General features: G+C 45.3%; 1 protein-coding gene across 1 annotated transcript in view; it reads left to right on the top strand.

Moving 5' to 3' along the window:
* Window positions 1-2,648: 2,648 nt before the first annotated feature.
* Window positions 2,649-25,744, top strand: part of F13A1 (coagulation factor XIII A chain) — a 74,013-nt gene continuing 50,917 nt past the window's right edge. Inside the window, exons 1-3 of the mRNA XM_081206346.1 lie at window positions 2,649-2,797; window positions 3,386-3,568; window positions 13,677-13,865. Of these exons, the coding sequence (XP_081062472.1) occupies window positions 3,409-3,568; window positions 13,677-13,865 (349 nt within the window). The 5' untranslated portion in view covers window positions 2,649-2,797; window positions 3,386-3,408. The remainder of the gene's footprint in view (window positions 2,798-3,385; window positions 3,569-13,676; window positions 13,866-25,744) is intronic.

Raw genomic sequence — 25,744 nt, 5'->3', positions numbered from 1 at the left:
TTTGATTGATTCCGTAAAAACTATCAGATCCAGTAAAATTAAATCAAATCCTGTAAAATTATCAAGAGTGCCTACATCCCTGTAACTGAGATGAAGATAACACTTCTGATCAGAGCTTTAGACGTTTTTCCCTATACAGTGGTACCTCGGTTTAAGAACAGTCCTGTTTAAGAACAATTCGGTTTACGAACCGGAAGTAGTGTCCCGGTTTGTGAACTTTACCTTGGTGTAAGAACAGAATCCAAACTGTGGAACGGCACCGGCGGGAGGCCTCATTAGGGAAAGTGCGCCTCAGTTTAAGAATGATTTTGGTTTAAGAACAGACTTCCAGAACAGATTAAGTACGTAAACCGAGGTACCACTGTACCTAGATTTACCATGTGTTATCATTAATTGTAGACCAGCAGAATTGATTTTAGCATTTCCCCAAATTGGAAGAAGGACAAAAGAATACATCAGCTTCACCCGTCCCCAATAAGCATTCCGATGACGTATCTCCATTGTCAGTCCTTCCAGTGAAGTCACCTGACGAAATTGTTATGGAGTCAGTGGGCTGTATTTGATGTTGCTGTTCTGTTCACACAACAGGCTCCCATTTGTGCTATGGACCGCCACCTTTCTCTTCCACTCCCTGCAGCCAATGGAGGCTGTTCCATTAAGCAGTGCCTGTTGGTGGAGTGACACAGGAAGGATGAGGTTGCTCACCTGCCTTCTGACAGACAACAAGACCCCCCTCTCTTGGCCTCACTGATGTGATCCAGAGGAAAGCAGAGCAATATGTTTGACACCAGCTTGGCTTCAGGAGTTGCCGGAAGCAGGCGTATAAGACCCCATCCAATCGTCTTAGGGAATCTGCTCCAAATTTCTGTAGGGTTTCCTCCTTACCCTTTTCTTCTCCTGGAGATACCTCACAAGGCAGTGGAAATTTAGGGTCAGTTTCCTTTCTCCTCGATGGGCTATCTTCCCAGGTGGATGAGCCCCATCTGCCCCTGTGTGTAGGAAGGCAGGCAATGAAGAGCAAGCTGTCTTTGGGAGGGATAAAAATTACACACACACCCCAAAAAACCCATAAAAGCAGCAAAAGTGATTCATAGCCTCTGGAGAAAGTCTGGCTGCCATTACTGATTTTCTCATTCCAAAGAATCCATAGTTCCCCAAAAGACACTTTGGAAACTATCACTGTTTCATAGTCGGCAATACTGGCTTGCAATAGCATTTGCTGACAGGCACAATATTTAATAGCTGACGTTACATGTAATGCTATTTTTTAAAAAATAAAAATAAAATAAATCTGGCAGCAATTGGCAGATAACATGCAGTGCTAATTAGTGTTTGACAGCTGATGCCTTTATGAGATGGATGTACTGGCTTAAACTGAATCTGACCATTAATCCAGACTTGTCGTTAATGGCTTACCTGGTAGTCATAGGTGAGCAGAAATCACATGCAGGCGAGTAAATGAGCTAGTGGAGAAAAAAATGATCACTTCTGTCCTCCCAGCCTGCTTGGCTTCTGGGTTAACCATAGATGAAGGAAAGTCTCTTCCTGCACAATCAGCAGGAAGCAGGAAAGAGTGATATGACCTTCCTCCACCAGTCAATCAAATTATAGGGTGGCTAATAATAAAAGACTACCATGCACAATGGGGGAGATGTTAGCCAATGTGTTCTGTCCATGGATGGAAGGAATCTGGGCTAAAGGACACAATGTTGGGTGATTGCACCTCTCCCCTGCTTCCCCCTAAATCTACTCTGGAAAGTGACATCAGATTTGGGAGGGGGGCACAGGGGGCTGCACAGAGGGGGTGGACGAATCACAAAAAGGCCTCTTTCCCCAGTTTTGCTGATGGATTCCCCTCATTAGCACATGGAAAGCCATAGTTGCAATCCATTAAAATAGCCAGCACATTATAACATGCTTAAAAGTTGCATTAAAATAATATACAAAGCAGAATAAGAGAGATCTTCCAAAGGTGAAACTCCTGGGAAAATCGAAAGGAAATAGATTCAAGGAGGTACTATCAGTTAAGGCTCCAACCCTGAATGACGGCCTCTTCAACATCTTTCATTACCTGCCAAAATCAAAGCTATCGAGGGATTCCAGCAAGCCTAAAGCAGCTGAATTTCAAATTCTCAGTCAAACGAAATTTCACGTTCAGAATGCAGACTTTTGGATCTGAATTGTGAAAATTCATTCATTGTGTGAAGTTTTCAGTGTACATTCAATTTTCTATTTGAGTAGCTGCTATGAAGTACACGAAAATATCCTTGAAGGTGCAGGGCATTCATGCCAGATTCATGAGCAGATACTTCCAACTCTGACTTAACTGGAAAACATTTTGGTACTTGCAGGTCCAACTTTTGGGATGGTCCCATCCCAGATACTGTGCAGCATCCAACAGGGACATGCAGATTGTTTTAATGGCTCAGGACGCCAACTAACTCCCATTGTTCTTTGTATTTTAGCACGGCCACACTCTTTTATTTCCCAGGCACACCCCTGAGGTTTGGGACTAATTTTCCCACTTGGGAGAAGTACCAAGGGATTTCCCACCAATTAATCTGAACATTCCTTTTCTGTGAAGGCAGGACAGACTAGCAAGGGGGTGAGAGCAAAGCAAGTCTCAGCTGCAGCTGCTGGTATCTGATGGGAGCTGTCCTGTTGCAGGCGTGAAGGGGAGGGAATGGAGGGGGTGGGTGGGGGAAGGCTGAGGCCATATATAGCAATTGCTCAAGGATATCTTACGTCAGAGTTTGCTGTACTTGTGAAACGGAGGAGAAACTACACTGAACACAAGGTATCTCTCTTCTAGCTGACTGTATGCCTCCTGTTATTCAATTAATACTTAGTAAACAAATCGTTTGACTTGGGGCTTGAAAGTAGCTGAGCTGCTCTAACCCAAAGCATTTTGTGAGCAAGATGTTCAGGTTCTTTCTAGGAAGTGTGCTCTACACATTGACACTTCTGTTCCATTAAGAGGGTAATTTCTAGTGAGTTGTACTATATGGGGTGTGTGTGTTTCTTTTAGTTGGGAAGGATTATATGTCCAGGTAGACGAATTTTTCATTTCACCTTCCAAATGACATTATTATTTATTTATTTTTTAAAAAACTGTTGCCTGGAATTTTTCCAAAAGTTTGGAATTTTCATTTCCCCCAGATGCTCCTGGAGTTTTAAAAATGTAGATATCCTTTCCAACTTTGCACCAATAGCCAGAGGAACTTGGGGGAGTAATATTCTGACATTGGTCTGAAGCTACTTTGTTTTTTGGTATATATTTTTGACATCCTCAAAAACCCCTCCTAACTTGGTGGCATCGCACAGTCGGTACACAGCTGACTCGCTCACATTTCCCCTTTTATCTCCCTGCTTCCTCCCTTTCAAGAGGATATCAGAGACCGAGTTGCAATGACGGAGCCAACGGCCGCAGAGAGGCAAAAGAAGAAAGGGCTTCCCACAGGTCCGAGTGGGAGAAGAGCTCTCCCACCCAATGTCTCCAACGCAGAAGAAGATGAAGTTCCTGAAATGGAGACGATTGGCTTGGTGCCGAGAGGATATAAGCTGCAAGGTATGGCGAAGAGCCTCACAGTTTAGAAAGAGCAAAACGTGCTTCCCCTGGGACCTGCACCCAGGTTGGGCATGTTGCCAAATGTTGAGGTTCAGATGAAATGGAATAATTCCATTATTTTCCCAGAATGCATCTGAAAGAGGCTGTGGCTCGGTGGTAGAACAACTGTTTTGCATGCAGAAGACCCCAGGTTTCATCCCTGGCATCTCAAGGGCTGGGAGAGACCCTGTCGAGATCAGCCTGGAGAGCCAATGCTTATAAATGTAGACAATACTGAGCTATGGCCTGGCTCAGTTTATGGCATCTTCTTAAATTCCTAAAATGTGGATTTATTTTGAATGAGTCATGACTTAATGCAGATGGGAAGATAAAGGATCCTACATCCCCAGGGCTTATCCTTCATTATACACCTTTAGGCACCAGGCAAAAAATGTTCCTTTTTAACCAGGCCTTTGGTAGATCTGACTAACATCCTATGCCCTTTTAAAATGTGGGGTTTTTTTTGGGGGGGGGAGGCTATTGGGTTGTTGTTTTTATTTTGATTGTGTATTTTGTGGTTTTATATTTTGATTTTTTTCTGTGAACTGACCTGAGACCTCCAGGTATAGGGTACCGTGTTTTTCGCCCTATAGGGCGCACCGGCCCATAGTATGCACCTAGGTTTTTTTTTTGGGGGGGAATAAAGAAAAAAAATTCTTTCCCCTCCAGGCACGGGGCTGGGGCGGGGGAAGCCCGTGCTTCCCCCGACCCCAGCCCCCAGAACAGGCTGCTATCTGCAAGCCTTGGGAGCCCAGCTTCCCGACGGGCTCCCAAGGCTTGCAGAGAACTACCCGAAGCCCGGGGTACGCCCCGCTGCACTCCCCAGGTTTCGGGCTGCAGGCTGCTGTCCGCAAGCCTTGGGAGCCCGGCGAGAACTCCTGCCGGGCTCCCAAGGCTTGCGGATAGCTTCCTGAAGCCTGGAGAGTGAGAGGGGTCGGTGCGCACCGACCCCTCTCGCTCTCCAGGCTTCAGCGAAAGCCTGCATTTGCCCCATAGGACACACACATTTCCCCTTCATTTTTGGAGGGGGGAAAGTGAGTCCTATAGGTCGAAAAATATGGTATATAAATTCAACTATTTATAAGTAAGTAAGTAAGTAAGTAAGAGGGACGCGAGTGGCGCTGTGGGTTAAACCACAGAGCGTAGGACTTGCCAATCAGAAGGTTGGCGGTTCAAATCCCCGTGAGCTCCCATTGCTCGGTCCTTGCTCCTGAGAACCTAGCAGTTCGAAAGCACGTCAAAGTGCAAGTAGATAAATAGGTACCACTCCGGCAGGAAGGTAAACTGTTCTGGTTCGCCAGAAGCGGCTTAGTCATGCTGGCCACATGACCCATGGCCACATGTACGCTGGCTCCCTTGGCCAAAAAAGCGAGATGAGCATCGCAACCCCAGATTCGGTCACGACTGGACCTAATGGTCAGGGGTCCCTTTACGTAAGTAAGTAAGTAAGTAAGTAAGTAAGTAAGTAAGTAAGTGTCCCTTGGAGGAGCAGAACTGAAGGGACGGAGGATATTGCTTTATTTTTATAATATTTCTTATATACACAAACAACCACCAGGGTGGCTTGGCACAAGGGACAAAGCTTATAAGCAAGTGGCAAAAATTAACATTGCTTCCACTGATGTGAGATGGAGGGTACAGGCTGCCCTCCTGATTTTAATTAACGGGTGGTCATTTGCCATTTGGCTGCCTCTTGCAGTCTTACTACCAGGTGAACTTAGTGAAGGATGGCTATGCTACACCTCTGCTGTTGACGGCAGTGCCAGTTCCTAGGAATCACAAGCGGGGAAAGCATCGTTACGCTCATGTCCTGCATGCAGGCTTCCCCAAAGCAGGGGTTGGGCTAGATGACCTTTGGGATCTCTTCCAGCTCTACAATTCTATGATGCTGTGTGTTTGGCCACTGTGACATCAAGCTGCTGGACTGGATGGGCCTTAGGCCTAGTCTAACAGCATTCTTCTGGTGGTCTTACATTTCAGGCAGATTTGAATGGGTTCAGAGAAATATAATCAATCAACCTTCTTAAAGACACATTTGTTCTGCTAGCACATCACATGAAACCAAACCATGGTTTAGTCTTCTTCTTCTTTGGCAATCACTCAAAGCCGAGTAAGATTGTCTTCCATAAACACGGTTTTAACAATGAGTCCGTGAGTGACTGTGGAGGCCAATTCTGGATCCACATATCCTTCCACAGTGGGGACATTGGTTTCCAGGCGGGAGTTGATCACGGTGTGGATTTGCCAAGCGTGCCTTCCTCTTAGCACGTTTCTCCCTTGCGTCCTGAGTTCAAGTGTCTTCAAAGCCCATGACACCTTTGGTAAAGACTGTTCTCCAATTGGAGCACTTGTAGGCAAGTGTTTCCCAATTGTTGATGATTATACTACATTTTTTAAAGATTTGCCTTGAGACAGTCTTTAAACCTCTAATGTGAAGGTTGCTTTGGGTTTAGGGCAAGTTTGGCTTAGCGTGTTGTCTGAACCCGATCTACCTTAACCATGATCTGTAGCCAATGTTTGCTCTGTGGTTACAGTGAAGGAGAAGAGACCTTAACCACTACCCCAGGTTCAGATGATATGGACATGCCAGGGAATTGGACCTGAGGCCACTAAGCTGGGACAGCAATGGCATCTTAGAGGACTGTAAACTATGAAAGTCTATAGGCACCCACAAGAAAACAAAAGGGTTGGGGTGGGTTGGAGTTTCAGCATGGTGAAACTTGATTTCTCACCTGATGTGAAACAGTCAGGCTGGATAGCTCAGTTGGCTAGAGCGTGGTGCTGATAATGCCAAGGTTGCAGGTTTGATCCCCATATGGGACAACTGCATTTCTCCATATTGCATGGGGTTGGACTAGATGATCGTCGGCGTCCCTTCCAACTCTACAATTTTATGATTTTGCAGAACCCTGAAATCCAGGGTTAGGAACTAAAGGACAATGCATAGCCTTCTGCTCATGCCGCAGTGGGAGAAGGGGAAATTAGGGGTCCTCACTTCTTGCTGCAGGCTCTTCATGCTCCCGCAAAGGTATTATTGAAGGTCAGGGGACTCTTCCAAGTGGCATCCAATACAAAGGAAGGTCCAAACTAGCTGCTTCTAAACAGGTGTCACAATCTCTCCTTTCTAATGAAGAAAAAGGCAGCTGTGGGTCCCACAATTTTCTTCGCAATAAAAGCCTTTAATTAAAAAGCGTGAGTCCTGTTTCGCGTGGCCTCAGCCCAGAGAGACTGCAGCAGGGGAAGGCAATGGGCAGAGCCTTCAAGTGTGCAAACAAACTCTTAAGTGCTCCACAAGCCTTTTGGGTTGCTGATCCAAGTTTCTCCTTCATTGCTAGTCTATTAAAAATTGCAGGGTGTTGTAATAGTCTTATGAAGTCAGAAGCCTGTCCCCATGGTGTGCTGTATCTAAGCTAAGCCAGAACAGCTGCACATTGTGTCCCTGCGTCTCCTCGCTTCCACTTCCTTCCTTTCCTTCTGCTTCACCCGTTTCCAATTTTAGGGACCATTCATCTGCTACACTGCAATGCATACTGCTCATGGACTGCAAATATTTATCTCTATATAATAAATAACAAATAATATGCATATCATGATGATGGCCTTCTTCCACTTTTACTTCTTCATTTCATCACCACCACATTTAATAACCAGTGTTAAAAAAATTAATTTTATTGGGGTTTTTTTTTAAAAAAACAACAACATTCCAAAGCATAAGCAGTACAAAGAGAGAGAAAAAGAGAGATACTTTAACCCCCCCCCCCCGTCCTGCAGCTTTGGTTCACACACACAGAAGAAAAAAGCCATCACAATTTTACATATCTGCATATATCAGCATAAGGAGAATTAAGGTAAGTTGTCACTAAATGAAAAGCAGGTGCCCAGAGACGTGAAAACACGTTGATAATCATTAGAAGGGTGAGATCTGCATTTGAAAACTCTTCTCAGTTTTGCTTATGGGGCTGAAGTACTGACACCTCCCTCACAAATACACGTTACTCCTGTGTAAGTGTACTCCATTCAAATAAAATCTTCTGCTTTTGGGTTTCTGCATTTGCCCCTGGCATTTTGCCAGAGCTGGCATCTAGGATGCAGGAGGGAATTACTCCTGCCACCATCCTGGTAGAAATCCCCGTGGGGGTTTCCTCGCATAAATTATCAACACTCATGTCGTGGGGGGGGGGACGGACGTTGTTGTAAATTGGCTGCTGGCATGCGTACAAGGGAGCAAGGGGAGCAGATGGTCTTGGCGTGAAGAATTGGTGGGGGTGTGATTGCGAGGAGAATCAGCTGCCATGGAGATGGGGAATATCAGGGAGGGCTGGGCCACTGGGGACGCTGAGCTGAACACATCCCTGACTTGCTCCATGACCTCCTGGCTTCCCGCCCCGCTCCCTCCCGTCAGGAGGGAGTTAATATTTCAAGGTGAGGTGGCTCATGGACTCACAGGGTCGCATACTCGGAGCTGTGATGAATTTATTAGACAGCAGTGCACATTGATTCAATGCCTTGCAAGAACTTTCGCTGGTGTTTCTCTTTGAGGCAGGTTGAGATGTTAACATGAGACATGGGGCTGCTGCCAGAACTGGAGTCCTCCTTCCCCTCCTCCGTAGCACACAGTACATAGTTAAAGGTAAAGGGACCCCTGACCATTAGGTCCAGTCGTGACTGACTCTGGGGTTGCAGCACTCATCTCGCTTTACAGGCCGAGGGAGCCAGCGTTTGTCCGCAGACAGCTTCCGGTCATGTGGCCAGCATGACTAAGCCACTTCTGGCGAACCAGAGCAGCGCACGGAAACGCCGTTTACCTTCCCGCCGGAGTGGTACCTATTTATCTACTTGCACTTTGATGTGCTTTTGAACTGCTAGGTTGGCAGGAACTGGGACCGAGCAAGTGAGCTCACCCCGTCATGGGGATTCGAACTGCCGACCTTCTGATTGGCAAGTCCTAGGCTCTGTGGTTTAACCCACAACGCCACCCGCGTCCCTTTTACACAGTACATAGGAAGTCTCTAACAACAATAAGAACAACAATAACCATAACAACAGCAATAACAATAACATCGTCATCATCATTATTATTTCTACCCTGCCCATCTGTCTGGGTTTCCCCAGCCACTCTGGGCGGCTCCCAACAGATTAAAAAAACAGAATAAAACTTCAAACCTTAAAAACTTCCCTAAACAGGGCTGCCTTCAGATGTCTTCTAAAAGTCAGATAGCTGTTTATTTCCTTGACATCTGATGGGTGGGGCGGGTGTTCCACAGGGTGGGCGCCATCACCGAGAAGGCCCTCTGCCTGGTTCCCTGTAACCTCACATCTCACAGTGAGGGACTTTTAGAAGACATCTGAAGGCAGCCCAGTTTAGGGAAGTTTTTTAATGTTTGATGTTTTATCGTGCTTTTAATATTCTGTTGGGAGCCGCCCAGAGTGGCTGGGGAAACCCAGCCAGATGGGCGGGGTATAAATAATAATTTAATATTATATCCTTCTAGGCTCACTTTGAGTCTATCGTTGCAGACCTGTTCCTGATCCCCCCTAGCACAGTGGCATGGTGGAGAAGAGCCCAAGCAGGGATAATTATATATAGCTACACAAAGGGGACACAAAGGGGAGTGATCTCACAGAGTTCTCTCTAGCAAGTTCACAGGAAAGCTCTGTGAGCCTCAGCCCCTTCTGGCAAAACACGAATTTGACTGCATTTGACATCCTACAGATACTTGGCTTGCCAAAAAAATAGCCTGACTTGGCATGAGAAACTGCAGTTCCTGTGACCCCACTGAAATCATTGGGACTTCCTCCCAAGTAATTGTGCATAGAGCCAGCATCGTGTAGTGGTTAAGAGCAGTGGACTCGTAATCTGGTGAACGGGGTTCGATTCCCTCTCCTCCACATGCAGCTGCTGGGTGACCTTGGGCTCTGAAGTCTCTCAGCCCCACTCACCTCATAGAGTGTTGTGGGGGAAGAAGGGAAAGGAGAATGTTAGCCGCTTTGAGACTCCTTAGGGTAGTGATAAAGTGGGATATCAAATCCAAACTCTTCTCTTCTTCTTCTTCATAGGAGTGCAGCCCTAGTATAAAAAACTGAGGAACTTAAAAATCAATTCATACCCTGATCTAGGCAGCAGAATGAAGTTCAAATCATACTTTTAACGGCGTGGAAATGGTCAGCCGGGAATAGGTGTTATGGAGCTGAAACCAGCTTTCAAACGTGGTTTTATGATTATGATACCACATGATTAATCCTCCGGGAACCTATCAGCGTAGCTTTCTCTAGTCCACCCAAGGACAAGCCTTATTAGAGCGTTCCTGTAATGGGAAGCAGCATACAGGGCAGTATATTTTCTCAGGGCAGCCACAGGGCTCTTTTGTTTGACATTACAATAAGGGCGCTCAGCTGTTGCATTAAAATTTGATTTGGAGGTAGTGGGGATTGCCTCCAGTATGCATTACGGGCCTTCAAAGAGGCTGCATCATTCATGAGGCCTCATTTACGTCCCGTAAGGTCAGGAGTCAGATGTTCAGAAGTCGAGAATGGGAAATTCAAATGACTTGACTGAAGAGGGGCTGCCGTTAATAAGGGCCGTATAATTGCCTGCACGGTGAGGATGTTTACTGGTATTCCCCATCGCTATTAAGTACCTCCTCTCCCCACCAATGTATTTAGATAATAGTTGTTCATGCAGAGAACAGTCCCTGCCTACCATAAACACTGACAGGAAACTTGCTTCTCCAAGAACCAAGATGGCACCAGCCACACAGAAGAGGGAGTGAGCAGTAGGCTCAAAGTCTGGCAAATCGTTAGAAAAATCTCTTAGGTAGCAGGTGTGTGTGTGTGGAATCCAGGGCAACTCAAAGAGAAATGAGTCTTTTCCGTGGGCACAAACTGCCGACGGAGGGCTTGTCCCCACTTTTGCTTGTGTGTGCTACCTTACCTGGGGAAAACCTGCAATTTACCACTGACTCAGAACAAACGTCAATGGGCTTTTTCCTGCAGATTTAAGTTTCTTCTGGTTCAGTGGTAAACAGTGGATTTTCCTGGGTAATAATAATTTTATTATAATAATTTTATTATTTATACCCCACCCATCTGGCTGGCCTGCCCCAGCCACTCTGGACAGCTAGGACAAAAAATTAAAAACACATTGGACCCATGCCAGAAAGCATGGGACAAGCAGAAAACCTCTTGGACCCATGCTTGGGAAAATTGAAACCCCGTGGGGAGAGGGAATGGAACAAGGTATCTTGAGGAAGGCAGGACTGGCCAGAACTCTGAACAGGAGCACTCTGCACTGCAACACTTTATTGCAGTTCACAGCTGAAGCTTCTAAATCCAATTCATCGTCCTGAGATCTATCCAGTTTTGGGAATCTAGACCAGCAATAGGGCTGGGCTCCTGGGTTCGTAAGCAAAAGTGAGCTCATTGACGTGAAATGGTGCCTTTTACGCTTAAAGCGTTGACGCTAATGTTGAGCAGGCTTCATGTCTCTCAAGAGCCTTTCTCCAGTTTTCTAACAGAAATGTCTTAACTGAAGATAACAACAACAACAACAAACAAACAAACAAAAAGCAAACCTGCAATGCTATATATGTCATGAGTTGAACAGACAGTGGTGATAGCTGGTAAAGTCACATAATCAAAGCAAGGAGCAATGAAATAATAATGCAGTCAGGCTTCCAAAACCAAATCAGTCTGTAAACTGTGAAAGTTTCAAAATTTAGTAATCTGCAAACTCTCTCATTAAGGATTTTTTCCCTCAGCCACCATTTCACAGACCCCCAAAATCACCCTTAGTTTATGTGGCATGTCTCTTGCTTCCGGCCCAATCGTAAAGCAAAATGTAAAAAAAAAAATACATATTTTGGGGGGGCTCAATCCTAACAGAAAGCAGCCTCTGCTGACAAGTCGCAACTGCCCTTTAATGAAACCTCGTCCAAACACTTGTACAGTATTCCATGGGAATATCAAGTACTGCTTATATGGCTTTAGTTTCCTCCCCCCCCCCCCGCCGAATCATGAGGTCTAGAAACATGCTGGATGCTCAGCATCCCTTAGCAGCTATTAGATTTTGCCTCAAAAATCACAGGACAATCCTTTGGGCGAACATTTCTGGACTCCTTATCTAAATAAAAATTGCTAAAACAGATAGTTCAAGACTGATCTGGTTACATTATAGAAGGATGCTAATCCTAAATGAAAAGCCATCTCCTAGCATCCATTAAGCAAAAGGGTCACTTTAGCCAGCATTGTGTCTAGAGCCAATATCATAAAAACAGCAATGTGTTGTTGATTTCATCTTCATTCCAGTGCCATATTTGTTGTGAAATTAAAAACAGCTATCAAAAAAGCAGCCAATTTGCATCATGTGCTAAACTTGAAGCACCCTTAGAGTAGACTCCAAAAAGAAAAGCAACCCCTATTCTGTCACGCAACAGATATTGATGCAATATCCTTTTGAGCAGGGATTTGGGAGGTAATGACAAATATGATAATACAATCTATTGAGTCCTGTTTCTGAATGCTAATCACTGTAGAGCAGCTGGGGGGGAAACACTTCCTTCCCCAGTACATAGAATCTCTACATTACACAGCCTGTGGGGAATTGAGCTTGTCCGGAGTTTCCAAGTCGTACTGGTAATCCCAGTGACATGATTTTTTTGATGAAGCACAGCTCTGCCCAATACATAATGAATGGCAGGCAGTAGAGAACTGGTAAGAAAGCTCCAGCCCAAAGGCAAAATTAGACCTGGTAGGGCTTAAACAAAAAAAGCTGTGTGCCTAATAGCTCCTGCAGCATGAGCTGGCATTCAATAGCTCTTGCAAACGTCACAAGGACCTGGAAGACCAGAATTGGTTGTCAGAGGCCTGAATTCAAGCTGCCACTTTGCTTCTGTACAAGCCATGCCCCTCTAGTACTCCTATTCTTCTCTGACTTCTGATCTTTGGAAATGAATGGGGGAAAGTTTGAACCTATACAGCTCAGGATTGCTGCCTCTCATCTTGAAATGCACAATGATGAACTCTGCCTTTTGAACTCCTTCTCAGGAGCCACATCTGTGTTTGTGTAAGACAGGGCCTTTTTGGTTGTGGCACTCCATCCTTGGAGCATTTCTCCAGGCAAGTGTGCCTGAGGCCAATACTGAAGAACATAAGAAATGCCTTGTTGGATCAGGCCAAATGCCTATCTAGTCCAACATTCTGTTTGCTCATCGGCAAACCTGATGCCTCCGGGTAGCCCATGAGTAAGACATGAGAAGACATGACGCCCAACAGCTGGTTTTCAGAGGCACACTGCCTCTGATACCAGAGGTAACAGACAGCTGATAGCCATTGATATGATAGCCATATCTTATATGAAAAAGCCTTATCCTCCTTGTGTCTTTGAGGGACCAGGTGAGTATTTGCCTAGGCTCTATAGATCATTTGCATGGTAACTCTGGATGCCTGCTGCTCAATGAGCTTAATCTTTATATTGCTGTTGTTAGAATTTATTTACCACCCTTTACCTGGGGGTCTCAGGGTGGTTCACAGAATAAAATCAAGATAGAAAACCACAAAATACATAATAAAAATAAAAACAACCCAATAGCCCCCCCCCAAAAAAAACACATTTTAAAAGGGCATAGGATGTAAATCAGATCAACCAAAGGCTTGGTTAAAAAGGAATGTTTTTGCCTGGCGCTTAAACGTGTACAATGAAGGCGCCAGGCGAACTTCCCTGGGGAGAGTATTTCACAGAAAGGGAGCCACTGCAGAGAAGGCTGTTCTCATGTTCCAACCCTCCGGACTTCTCAAGGAGGAGGCATATAAAGGAGGACCTCAGAAGATGATCTCAGCGTCCAGGTAGGTTCATATGGAAAGAGGCGGTCCTTGAGGTATTGCGGTCCTTGAGTTGGATTTAAGTTATGACTGCCCTGCAAGTGGGTTTTTTTAATTTTTATTTTAAAGAATTAAAAGACAGGGCCTGAAATGTGTGAGATAAAATGGTAAAGGGAAAGGAAGTAATTCTGGGAACCAAGTGACAAGAAGGAACTAAAAACGCCATGTTGGTCATCTCTTTGTGCACCTGCAGATGTTCTGGAAGTGCAGGACGTCCATTTGTTCAACCGTGAAGATGACATTAATAAGAGAGAACACCACACGGAGCGATACTACAACCTCAAGCTGATTGTGCGCCGAGGGCAGCCCTTCCACATTCAACTCACATTCAACCGCCCGTACAATCCAGAAAAGGACCATTTCTGGATTGAGTACATTATAGGTAAGTGTCAAATGGTGATGTTCACCACCACCCTTCTCTTCACTGCATTATTATACTAGACGGGGGGGGGGGATGGATGAGATGGGAGTGGAGGAGGGTGTCCTTACAGATGGCAAAGACTGCTAGGTATGTAGAAGATATTGGCCTTTGCTTTGAAAAGCAAAAAATAAAGCAAAAACAAATTATTTCTCAGCGCTTCAAACTGGGGTGGGTGGGAATATGCATCTACATTTGAAATGAGCCATGGCAGGAGACAGAGAACATTGAGCAATTTGCTTATTTATTAAATCTGTATACCACCCTTTGTCTGTAGATATCAGGGTAGTACACAGCATAATAATACGAGATAAAAACACAAAATACATAAAGGTTTGTCCAGGCAGAAAGTGAGTGGAGTGAGTTCCAACACAAAAGAACTGCAGCCTCCGTAAATCAGTTGTTAACGCCTCACCTTTCCTAAACACTATGGGGAGGAAGGAAACAAAATGGTTTGGTTTTAGACAGAGCCATAGTTTAGCGTTACAAGAACGGACATCCTACATTTCATGTGAGAAGGAGACCAGAAGCTTCCGCTTCCTGTTTAGAGCTAACCACAGTTCCCTGTGCCATCCAGGAAGAGGAAAGTTCACATGAAGAACCCTTTTGAACCCAGAGATGAGTCAGATTGGCAGTGGCGTAGCGTGGGGGGTGCAGGGGGGGCCGGCCGCACCGGGCGCAACATCTGGGGTTTAGGGTTAGGGGGCGCAAATCCACAGGTTAGGGGGCACAAATTACTTGCCTTGCCCCGGGTGCTGACAACCCACGCTACGCCACTGCAGATTGGGGTAATAAGGAAGGTTAAAAGAAGTTCAGGGGATTCAGACATGGAAATGACTTGCCTTGTGTGGGAGGAACAGAAAGAAAATGCTGGATTATCTCTTGAATTTTCACGATTAGTCGAGGGCCACAGCTAGCCTTGGATGTTCCAAAAAGGCTTTTGCTGTTTCAGATCATCCTTCCGCCTGTCAAAGTAGTGGTCCCATCTTAGGCAGGCAGCCAGCGGCGGAGAGCAGAGGGTGATGCTTGGGCTAATCATATAATCATTGATTCTAGGGTCAGATTTCAAACCTTCCTGATCCTGTTATAAAATAGAAAAACCTTCTCTTTGGAAAGTGCCTCTCCACGGGGGAGTCCTGCTGACTAATCCCAAAGAAAATAGCAAATCGCATTCCCTGCCCATCAAATCTCATTTTAATAAGGTGCCCTGAAAGAGGATGAGCTTGGATCTCTTCAGAAAATGCAAATGGACACTCATTGCAAGATATGTGTGCCAGCTGGCATCTGTTTGCTCACAGGGAATGATGAATGGCCAAATCCTAGGTGATGCTTGCATTAGAACTGGCACTGGGTTCAGGGGATTCAATTATGCATATGCAGCCAGTTCCTGGCTGGCAGGCATGTATTTGGATCAGCCCTGGCCTCAACAAAGGCTCTCTCTCTCTCTCATCACAATGGCACACTGCAAAGCTAAGTTGCACAGAGCCTTGGGGCATGTACAGAGTTCCAACCAGAACGAGCATCTCAGTAGCATGAGCACCTGGTAATCATTAGTACAGTATACTGATATAAAGACTGAAGTTCCATTTAACTATCATGGATTATTGCCATTTTTAAAAATCCACGAACTGTCACAATTTTTACAGCCATCCAAGCTAGTGGCTATTGCTACATCTTTTTGGTAACGAGTTCTATGAGTTTTTATTGTACAAAGAAATAGTCCTTTTCTTCTTTGGTCGGTTCACAACATGCTGCATGTTGCATCGATTACTTGCTGATTACTCAATGCTTGATTCGTAATGGAAGAACAGTCTGCTTATGAAAAACATTTGTGCTGTGTTACAGTTGCTGTTGACTAATAAGCTAATTCTGTGTGCTGCAGTTATATAGGGCAGTATTCAACCACATTTTACCTAGAGTAAATCCACTGAAATTAACGTTACATTTGCATTCTCTTCCTGCATCTGAATGCCTGCGAACTACTGAGTCCATGACATTTGTGGCAAATTTACTATTCAGTCTACATGACTTACTGATGCAAATCTTTCTCCACAGCCGTCTCCCCTACTGTTATAAACTCTTTGAGAATTATTTTTGATTTGACATTTAATTTGTCTTCCTAGGAACTAGCTGTATTTTTGCATTTGTATTATTGTCTGCCCCCCCTTTCTGTTGCTGCACAATAATCGTGTAGCCATTTATTAAATCTGCTAGTTAGGAATTAGCATGCATTTAGCTTTTTCATTTCTATATGGTGAACAGGTGTGCCTTTTCAGGTTTTCCTTTCAGGTTCTTTTTCATTTGGAAGGAAGGATAGTCCATGTATGTTTGGATAAAATGCATTGTCAATTAAATAATACAGACGGAGTCGAGAGAGAAAAGAAACTCCAATAAGACTTTACTGAGGAAGACTGAATAAAAACAGTGTATAACTTGAGGAGAATGAAACAGAGAGGTTTTGTCTTTCTTACTTGTACATATCAGGGAGACATTCAACTAAACATACAGAGGGAAACTCCCTCAGAAGTATCTAGCCAATCAGATCACATGCCACCTCACGAAAGATCATGCCATGGCCTAGGTGCTAAGCAACACCTCCGTCCCGCCTCCTGGCTAGCTGACTTAGTACAAGTTTATTAAATTTGTGAGGTCCATGCCTTTACACAAAATACCATAAAACATTATTAAAAGATAAACAATAAAATTATAAAAGTAAGCTAAAATTCATGCCATGCTGTCCCAGCAAGGAAACTACCCAATAAACCCCACCATTCAGGGAAGAAGATACAGCAACAGGTTAGGAGAGCAATGGGAGGGACCTCACCGTTTCATCCGGGAACCATACCCTAGTTTTCATAGCCTTCACCACAAAGACCGCTACCACGTGAGAAATCCGTGGATCAGCGTCCACCAGTAAAAACTTTACTTGGTCCTCAGAGTTGACTATTGATTTGGGAATAGTTTGTAACATCGCATCCCTGAAAGCCGAATAGATGCGACAATACAGCATGTAATGTATGAGATCCTCTTTGGTTCTCATATAACAAGGACATATACGCTGCTCTACTGGGATTTTTGCGTATCTGCCTGACAGATAGGCCGTAGGAATGGTTTGAAAACGGGCCATGGTAAAGGCTCTCCGAAGAGTGGGATTGGTGATATTCGCCAAATAATTGGCACAGGTTTTGACTGCTTTCAGTCGGGGAAACCAGTGGGAGGACCCTAGGATCTGTATTTTTGTGATATCTAACAAAGCATCTCTCTTCAGGATCCATTTCCGGACTTTGTCCGGGCTCCACAGTTTAAGGATATTAAACTCCGGTAGGGTGTATCTAACCAGGATCTCAGATAAGTTTTGGCGCCAAGTGGTGTTCTTTTGAAAAGATACAAAGGCTTGTTTGGCCAATAAGGTGTTTGAAGTGTTTGCAAGGTTGATGTAAAATCGTAGGAATCTTAAAAGGCTAGCTGACTTACTGATAACAGAAGTAACCCTTAAACAAGAAACTGAATTACCCCTGCTGTTGCACTTTCAACAAAAGGAGGTTGAATCTTGGGTAGCATTAGAGAAAACCCAATACATAACTGGGTTTTCACCATGAATTCCTTGGTGAACTACCCATCACATTCCATTCTTCCCTATTCCCGTTCAGGGCTCAGAGCTGGTAACTTGAGTCACCACCAAACAGCTGCTAAATATGGGTGGGAGGCATGAGGTGCTCTGCTGCTTTGCAGGAATGGAGAGAAGTTGGAGGCATGGAGATGCTGATCCCACCTGCCATGTTCTCCCTGCAATCTGCAGGACTCACAGCAGAGATAAGAAACCTATGGCCCTCGAGGTCTAGTTGAACCACAACTCCCCTCATCCCTGACCATTGGCTGTGCTGGGTGAGGCTGAAGGGAGTGGAAGACCAACAACATCTGGAGGACCAGAAATCCCCCATCTCAGATCTGCAATTTAGCCTCATCCCTTGGACACTCTTATTCCAGTGCATACCTTACCCTCCTACTGTTGGGCACAGAGCATACAGATCCCTGTCTGCTGAGTATATCCATAGTAGGTGATGTTGTGTCAGTTCCATATCCTTACTGAAAATATGAGTCCTCCTAATAATGGCTTGTTCAAAAGGCAGCTAAAAGATCACATCAATCTCCCCTTTTATTGCGTCTTCCTGGGTCTGACATTAAATCTGTTGATAAATTTATACGCCACCTCCTTGCATTAATGATCTTTTTCTGTGGACGGCTGTAAATCTTCGGATCCATTTGACCTCTGCCAAACTGGCTTCTTAAAATCCATACATATTGGTCTAAATGCCCTAAACACTTTTGTTATAAGCCAATTGACTGATATACATAACAGCATCCATAAAAGAGCTCTTGGGTTAAAGTCGGCATTTTCTTGGCTCCTGTATTCCTGTAAATCCATGGGTTCTTGGACAAAGATAACTTTGTCTTTCTCTTCTTTGCTCTGGTACTCAGTCTTGTTGCTCTTGATAACTGTGCAGTCAGAGCTGTAAAGAAAAGGTGAGGACAGACCTATCTGGGCTGGCTGGAATAAGAATTCTCTATAACAGCGGTGGGCTGAAGGCAGGGATGTAAGAAGGCAGCATTTTTATTTACTCCTTAATATTTGTTATAGAATCCAGAATGCGGCAGCTAGACTGGTGACTGGGAGTGGCCGTCGGGACCATATAACACCGGTCCTGAGAGATTTGCATTGGCTCCCAGTACATTTCCGAGCACAATTCAAAGTGTTGGTGCTGACCTTTAAAGCCCTAAATGGCCTCGGTCCTGTATACCTGAAGGAGCATCTCCACCCCCATCGTTCAGCCCGAACACTGAGGTCCAGCACCGAGGGCCGTCTGGTGGTTTCCTCACTGCAATAAATGAGGCTACAGGGAACCAGACAGAGGGCCTTCTCAGTAGTGGCGCCCGCCCTGTGGAACGCCCTCCTATCAGATGTCAAGGAAATAAACAGCTATCCTATTTTTAAAAGACTTCTGAGGGCAGCCCTGTTTAGGGAAGTTTTTAATATTTAATGCTGTATTGGTTTTAACACTCGATTGGGAGCTGCCCAGAGTGGCTGGGGAAACTCAGCTAGATAGGCAGGGTACAAATAAGAAATTATTATTATTATTATTATTGAATCATAGTATTGTAGAGTTGGAAGGTACCCTAAGGATCATCTAGTTCAACCCCCTGAAATTCAGGAATACGCAGCTCTCCCATATGGGGCCTGAACCTGCAACCTTGGTGTTATCAGCACCACGTTCTAACTGACTGATCTATCCATGACTCACATGAATCACTGTTTCAGTTCCACCCAGTATTTACTCATCTTGTTGACCAGCGTGGCAAAATTGCATAACTTATGTAATTTACATTGTAATTATGCTATTCCACCCCATGCAAAAGGCCGTCCGTTTCACTGCAAAGGAATTCCCGTGCAAGTGGAGAGGAATAGCAATCCATTGCATATTGTTTGTGGACTGAAAGTGGCAAAATCCAATAGGATTTTCTGAATTGATTTCTGCTCAGGACATGGGATGAATAAGTGAAATTTCCACTTCTGTTTCTGTTGGCAATTTCCAGCATCCCTAGCTGAAGGTAAATTAAGATCTACTGGGAGACCTCTGGGCTTTTTGTAGTCTATCAGCAAGGGTGTTTGACTCCCAGGCGTTGCAACAGCAAAACTACCTTTCCTAGCTAAATAAGGCTGTTGAAACGAAGAAATCTAACCAGGGCTGAGTGGACTTTTGTGAAAGAACTGTGAGCTCAGGTTAGTTCTGGTACCGAAAACAAATCCCTAGGTTTAGAATGTGCTTAGGGGCATTCCGCTCCTTAATTCTGACTTAGGGTGCTTGCAGGTGGTGACTATTTTTGGGTTGGCTGTCAGTCAAATACCAACAAATTCGGATTGCGCTCTTATAGTCAATTGAGAGGTTTTGCACAACAAATTCACTTCCTCCAACGACTGGACTTCCTGTGATATGGAAAGTGGTGGGGAAAGGCACTGGAAAGTGTGGGATATTTACATTTGCTAGATCAGGATGAGTATCAGAATTGCCCATTGTGGTCACATATTTGTCTTTCCTAGTTTAGCAGCTGGCACGCAACATTTTTTTTGGGGGGGGGAGTGAGTGTGGTTCACATATTTTAGGAAACAATGATTCAACAGTAATAAATAACAGCTTTTTCAAAGGGTGGAGTCTTTTGCAGAGTATGAGAACAATATGGTGTCACAAAGACCACTATTGAATTAATGAGTCGTCGTCGTCTTCTTCTTCTTCTTCTTCTTCTTCTTCTTCTTCTTCTTCTTCTTCTTCTTCTTCTTCTTCTTCTCATTTAACAGAAACTTGGGCGTTTGATTAATTAGCCATGCAACACTTAGCTGCAAATGGCACAATGTGAAAAGCACATTTTTTCTTTAAAAAAATTGTCATAATGAGTAAGATGTGTGCTGGCTGGGGCTGAAGGGACTTCTGGTTCAAAACATCTGGAGAGCTCCACTGGTGGAGGAAGGGGGTGCGGTGGAGGCGGTCCACCTCGAGTCTCATCCCTGAGGGGGGGTGACATCACCGTGCCACCCCCCTGGGACTCTTGCCTCGCCCCCGGGTGCACAACATGGGCTCTGCTCCTGGTGCCGGAGCAGCTAGCTCCGCCTCTGGAGACCACTAGAATGGCAAATACTAATAGCTGTTTGACACCATGATTAAGATCAATTGTGACAGCGATTTCTGTACACTTTGACAAAACAGAGAGAGCTGCAATTGTGCCAGGGGAGGATCAGTCTCAGGTCTTCAACCTATCACCTGTTGCCCCATAGCTGAGACTTATAGGTACAGCTGCTGAAGGCATTGTGTATACTTTGGTTTACTTCTCTGGTTTTATTTGTGGAATTAACTGGGTCCTTTCTTTTAAGAGAAGGGTGGGAAACTGCAGATCCCCCAAGTGTTCCTGTTTTCCAGGGACAACCCCAGATTTACAGAAGCCATCCCAGTTTCTGATTTGATCCCAGTTTTCCTTAGGATGTCTCAGTTTTCCTTAGGATGTCCCAATTGTCTTCAGAGAAATGTTGAAGGGTATGGAGTTATGCGACCCCATAAGCCAAGGAGATAAGTAACTATACAACTTTTAGAAGACAAGGCAGCCCTGTATAGGGAAGTTTTAAAATGTTTAATATTTTATTATGTTTTTATATATGTTGGAAGCTGCCCAGAGTGGCTGGGGCAACCCAGTCAGATTAGCGAGATATAAATAATGAATTGATGGAGATGGAGATGATGATGGAATAGGACGTCCTTACAGTGGACCCTCCAGATATGAACTTAATTCGTTTCGGGGTCCTCACGTACCCTGAAAAGTCCGAAACATGAGGCGTTGCTTCTGAACACACACACAGTGCGATAGAGCGCTTCTGTGCACGCACAGGCGTTGTGCAGAGCGTTTCTGCACATGCACGCATGGCAAAATCTGGAAGTATACACTTCTGGGTTTGCCGCGTTCTCAACCCGAAAGTTATGTTACACGAAGGTAACGTAACCGAAGGGTCTACTGTATGTTCATCAGAGAAATCGGAGAATATGGAACTGGACGAGACTGGTGGGCCAGATCCTTATCTCCCTTACCCAGCCTCTGCCCCTGTGGGCCACACTTCACAAGTGAGTGGGTGGCCCAGGTGTCACACACCTGACATCATAAGGACATCAGCTGACACGGGACTTTTGTCGGGACTTCAAAGCATGTCACAAAAAGCCCTGCACAACTCTGAAGCACCGACAATCAGCTGGTTGCCTCAACTTCAAAGCGTCATGAAGGACTCTTTGCAAGGAATCATAGAAGCCTAGAGTTGGGACCATGAGGATCATCTAGTCCAAACCCCTGCAGTGCAGGAATCTTTTGCCCAACATGGGGCTCAAACCCAAGACCCTGAGATTAAGAAGTTTGCAAAAAGCATTGTGCTGTGCTTTGAAGGCCTGCCGGCTTGGGATAAATAATGCTTTGGAGAACCCTTTTGACCCAGCCCAACTGACTTTTTACCTTCCAACACTGGACGTCATCTTTGATGTTAGGTGCTTGGCAAGTAGGTGTGGCTTGGCAGAAATGGCCTATTAGGTCCAATAAGGAGGCCCAGCATGCCCCATGGGTCAGAGGTTCTCCACCAGTGGCGTAGTGTGGGGGGTGCAGGGGGGGCCAGCCACACCGGGCGCAACATCTGGGGGGGCGCTCGCACTCTCAGCTCTCTGCCCCTACCTGGCTCACTCACTCTCTCTCACTGCAGTGCTGGCTGTGCGAATCCGATCCGAGCTGCCGGGTCGCCGCCCACTGTGGGGGGGTGTGCCAGGCGTGCGGTGCAGAGAGAGAGTGAGGGACTATCTGGGGGAGGGACGGTGCAGCAGCCGCCGAGTGCAGCACTGAGCGCGGGAGAGAACCACACCAGACCAGCCCAGGCAGCAGCAAGAAGAAGCTGGCAGCAGCGGCAGGTTAGGGGTTAGGGGGCGCAAATTACTTGCCTTGCCCCGGGTGCTGACAACCCACGCTACGCCACTGTTCTCCACCTCTGTATTCATAGTAGCACCAGAGGGTGGCAACATGAGAACGGGCCTTCTCTGCAGTGGCTCCCCTTCTGTAGAATGCTCTCCCCAGGGAAGTTCGCCTGGCACCTTCATTATATACCTTTAGGCGCCAGGCAAAAACGTTCCTTTTTAACCAGGCCTTTGGTTGATCTTATTGACACCCAACACCCTTTTAGAATGTAGCTTGTGGGGGGGGGGTTATTGGGTTGCTGCTTTTGGTTTGATTTTATATGTTGTGGTCTTGTTGTGAACCGCCCTGAGGCCTCCGGGTATAGGGCGGTGTATAAGTTGAATAAATAAATAATAATAAATAATATTCAAAATGAATTTTGGTGATACCCCCTACACTTGTCCTCCTTGTAGCAAACCCTCCAACATTTATCTGATGCAAACAGGGATGTGCTATTCAACAACAACAACAATTTTACAACTTATACCCTACTAATCTGACTGGGTTGCCCCAGCCACTCTGGGCAGCTTGCAACATAAAACATAATGAAACATTTTTAAAAACACCCTTCTCTATATGGGGCTGCCTTGAGATGGCTCAGGGGTCAGATAACTGCATACCTTCCACCATTTCTCTGATGGAAATAGGGACTCCCCCCCCCCCCGCCGCCTCCCATCTGAGAAAGCAGTTTTGGCTATTTATACCCCTGTCACAATTATTATATTTCCTGGACGTGCCTGGAAGCCAGTGATACGGATGAAGCGTCAAATAAATAATTAAATAAAGGGAGGGAGAGAGCCCTGTCCTTACTATCTATCTGATCTGTGGTGGTGGCTGGGGCGGGCAGGAGGGCGGGGCGAACACCTTCTGCATTCAAGACTACTGCTTGAAGGGCTGAAGAGGAATATCTGGAATGGGAAGCAGCAACCAGGAAGCCCGTATACAGCTGTTGTTTTGAGGCTTGCTTGCTCCCTCTGCTGGTTGCATGGAGCCAGGCACCCTTGGTTGCTGAGCTTGCTGTGCACAAAGGCTGGATCTGAGATGGATGAGATTGAGGATGATGTAATCGGAACCTTGTTGCTGGCAGATGGTAGCAGCACCGCTATCCCTTTTCTTCATAGGTTCTGAAGGGTTTTTTGTTTTTTTGTTTTTGGTACTGCTTTATATAATAAGCCCGCAAGCTTCACCAGCAGGGATGTAAGAAATGTGTGTATGTATATTTCCCCTGTTCAGGAAGTGATTACTCTGCTGTACCAATGCTCAGGCAGGGATTTATTTATTTATTTATTTATTTATTTCATTAAATAAATACCGCCCTTCATCCATAGATCTCAGGGCAGTTCGCAATATAAAAATACGAGATAAAAACTCAAAACGCATAATAAAAACAATGGCAACAACAAAAGCCACAAACCAACAACGCCCCTCCACGAGAGCCAATGTGGTGTAATGGTTAAGAGCGGTGGACTCGTAATCTGGTGAACCGGGTTCGCGTCTCCGCTCCTCCACATGCAGCTGCTGGGTGACCTTGGGCTAGTCACACTTCTCTGAAGTCTCTCAGTCTCACTCACTTCACAGAGTGTTTGTTGTGGGGGAGGAAGGGAAAGGAGAATTTTAGCCGCTTTGAGACTCCTTAGGGTAGTGATAAAGCGGGATATCAAATCCAAACTCTTCTTCTTCTTCTTCTTCCTCCTCCCACTCCCACAAACACATTTAAATGGATATAGAATGTTAACCAGCCTAAGGCCTGGTTGAAGAGGAATGATTTTGCCTGGCACCTAAAGGTGTATAATGAAGGCGCCAGGCAAGCCTCCCTGGGGAGTGCATTCTACAGAAGGGGAGCCACTGCAAAGAAGGCTTGTTCTCTTGTCGCCACCCTCCAAACGTCTCGTGGAGGAGTCACATAAAGAAGGGCCTCAGAAGATTATCTCAGAGTCCAGGTAGGTTCACATGGAGAGAGGCGGTCCTTGAGGTATTGCGGTCCTAAGCCATTTAAAGCTTTATATGTCAAAACCAGCACTCTGAATTGGACCCAGAAGCTAATCAGTAGTCAGTGCAGTTGGGTCAGGATTAGTGTAAAGTGCTCGAGCCATCTTGTTTTGGTGATCAATCTGACTCCTGTATTTTGCACCCGCTGAAGTTTCTGAACCACCTTCAGAGACAGCCCTACACAGAACACATTGCATTAATCTAGCCTGACTATATAGCAGAAGTTAGGCTATCCCTGTCCACATAGAGGCAAAGCTGATGGAAGGCACTCTGCGCCACTGAAGCCACTTGAGCCTCAAGCGACAGCAAAGGATCCAGAAGTACCCCCAAGCCATGTACTCACTCCTTCAGAAGGAGTGTAAGAGCAAGAGCAGGCAAGCTCCCAGCCATCTGGGCTAGGGAACCGCCCACTAACAGTGCCTCAGTTTTATCTGGATTGAGCTTCAATTTGTTGGCTCTCATCCAGTCCATGATCAAGGATAAAGACTTGTCTCTGCTGCCCCCAGAGGGCAGGAGGACTAGATCTAATGGTCTTCAGTTGCAGTAGATTCTGGTTAAACACGAGGAGAAATGTGTTGATGGTAAGAGTGGAGGCAATTACCTAGGGATTGTGGGGGTCTTTGTTGGAGGTCCCTGAGCAGCCATTTCTGTGGGATGGTATGGCTCTGGATTTTCTGCCTCAAGCAGGGGAGGAGGCCTGGAATACTTCCAAGGTTCTTTCCAACTCTAGGATTCATTAATAGTTGCGGTAGAAGGGTTGTTCTGTTACACGATGTGATCATGCTTTGTGTTGAACAGGTTCCAAAGTAGCATCAGTGTCTTTCGAATTGTATTTATGCAAGGTGCCTTGGGGATCCATCTGGTTCAAAAGTTAGGATAGATATAAAAATCTTGATGGAAACTGGGAATAGAAGAGAATTTTGTCCAGTCTGTGTTGTAAAACAAACCGACCTAATTCACACCTTCCAGGCTACTACATCAATACAAAAACAATTCTCCTTTTGATTTTGCACTTCTCCAAATTTGGTGAAATATTTCTCAGCTCAGTGCACCAAAATGCATTCCTCTTTTAGAAGAAAATGTGTTTAGGAATGTGTATATTAAGATACTCTATGTGTTAGATTGCCATCAATGCTGGAGGGATGGAGTCAGTCTATGGTTTTAAAGGCTGTTTCTTGTTTAATGGGGTTTTATCTGTGATAGTACATTATTGAGATACAGAAATTACTGTTTTAAATTGAGTACTTTATTATGTTGTATCCCAACAAGGTATTGGGTTTTTTTGAGGAAGGCCGTGTTAGAAATATTTTAAGTGAATAAATGTACAC

This window comes from Podarcis bocagei (genome assembly GCF_964188305.1).
Source record: "Podarcis bocagei genome assembly, chromosome: 8".
NCBI classification, from domain to species: Eukaryota; Metazoa; Chordata; class Lepidosauria; order Squamata; family Lacertidae; genus Podarcis; species Podarcis bocagei.
This window is presented reverse-complemented; position numbering and strand designations above follow the sequence as displayed.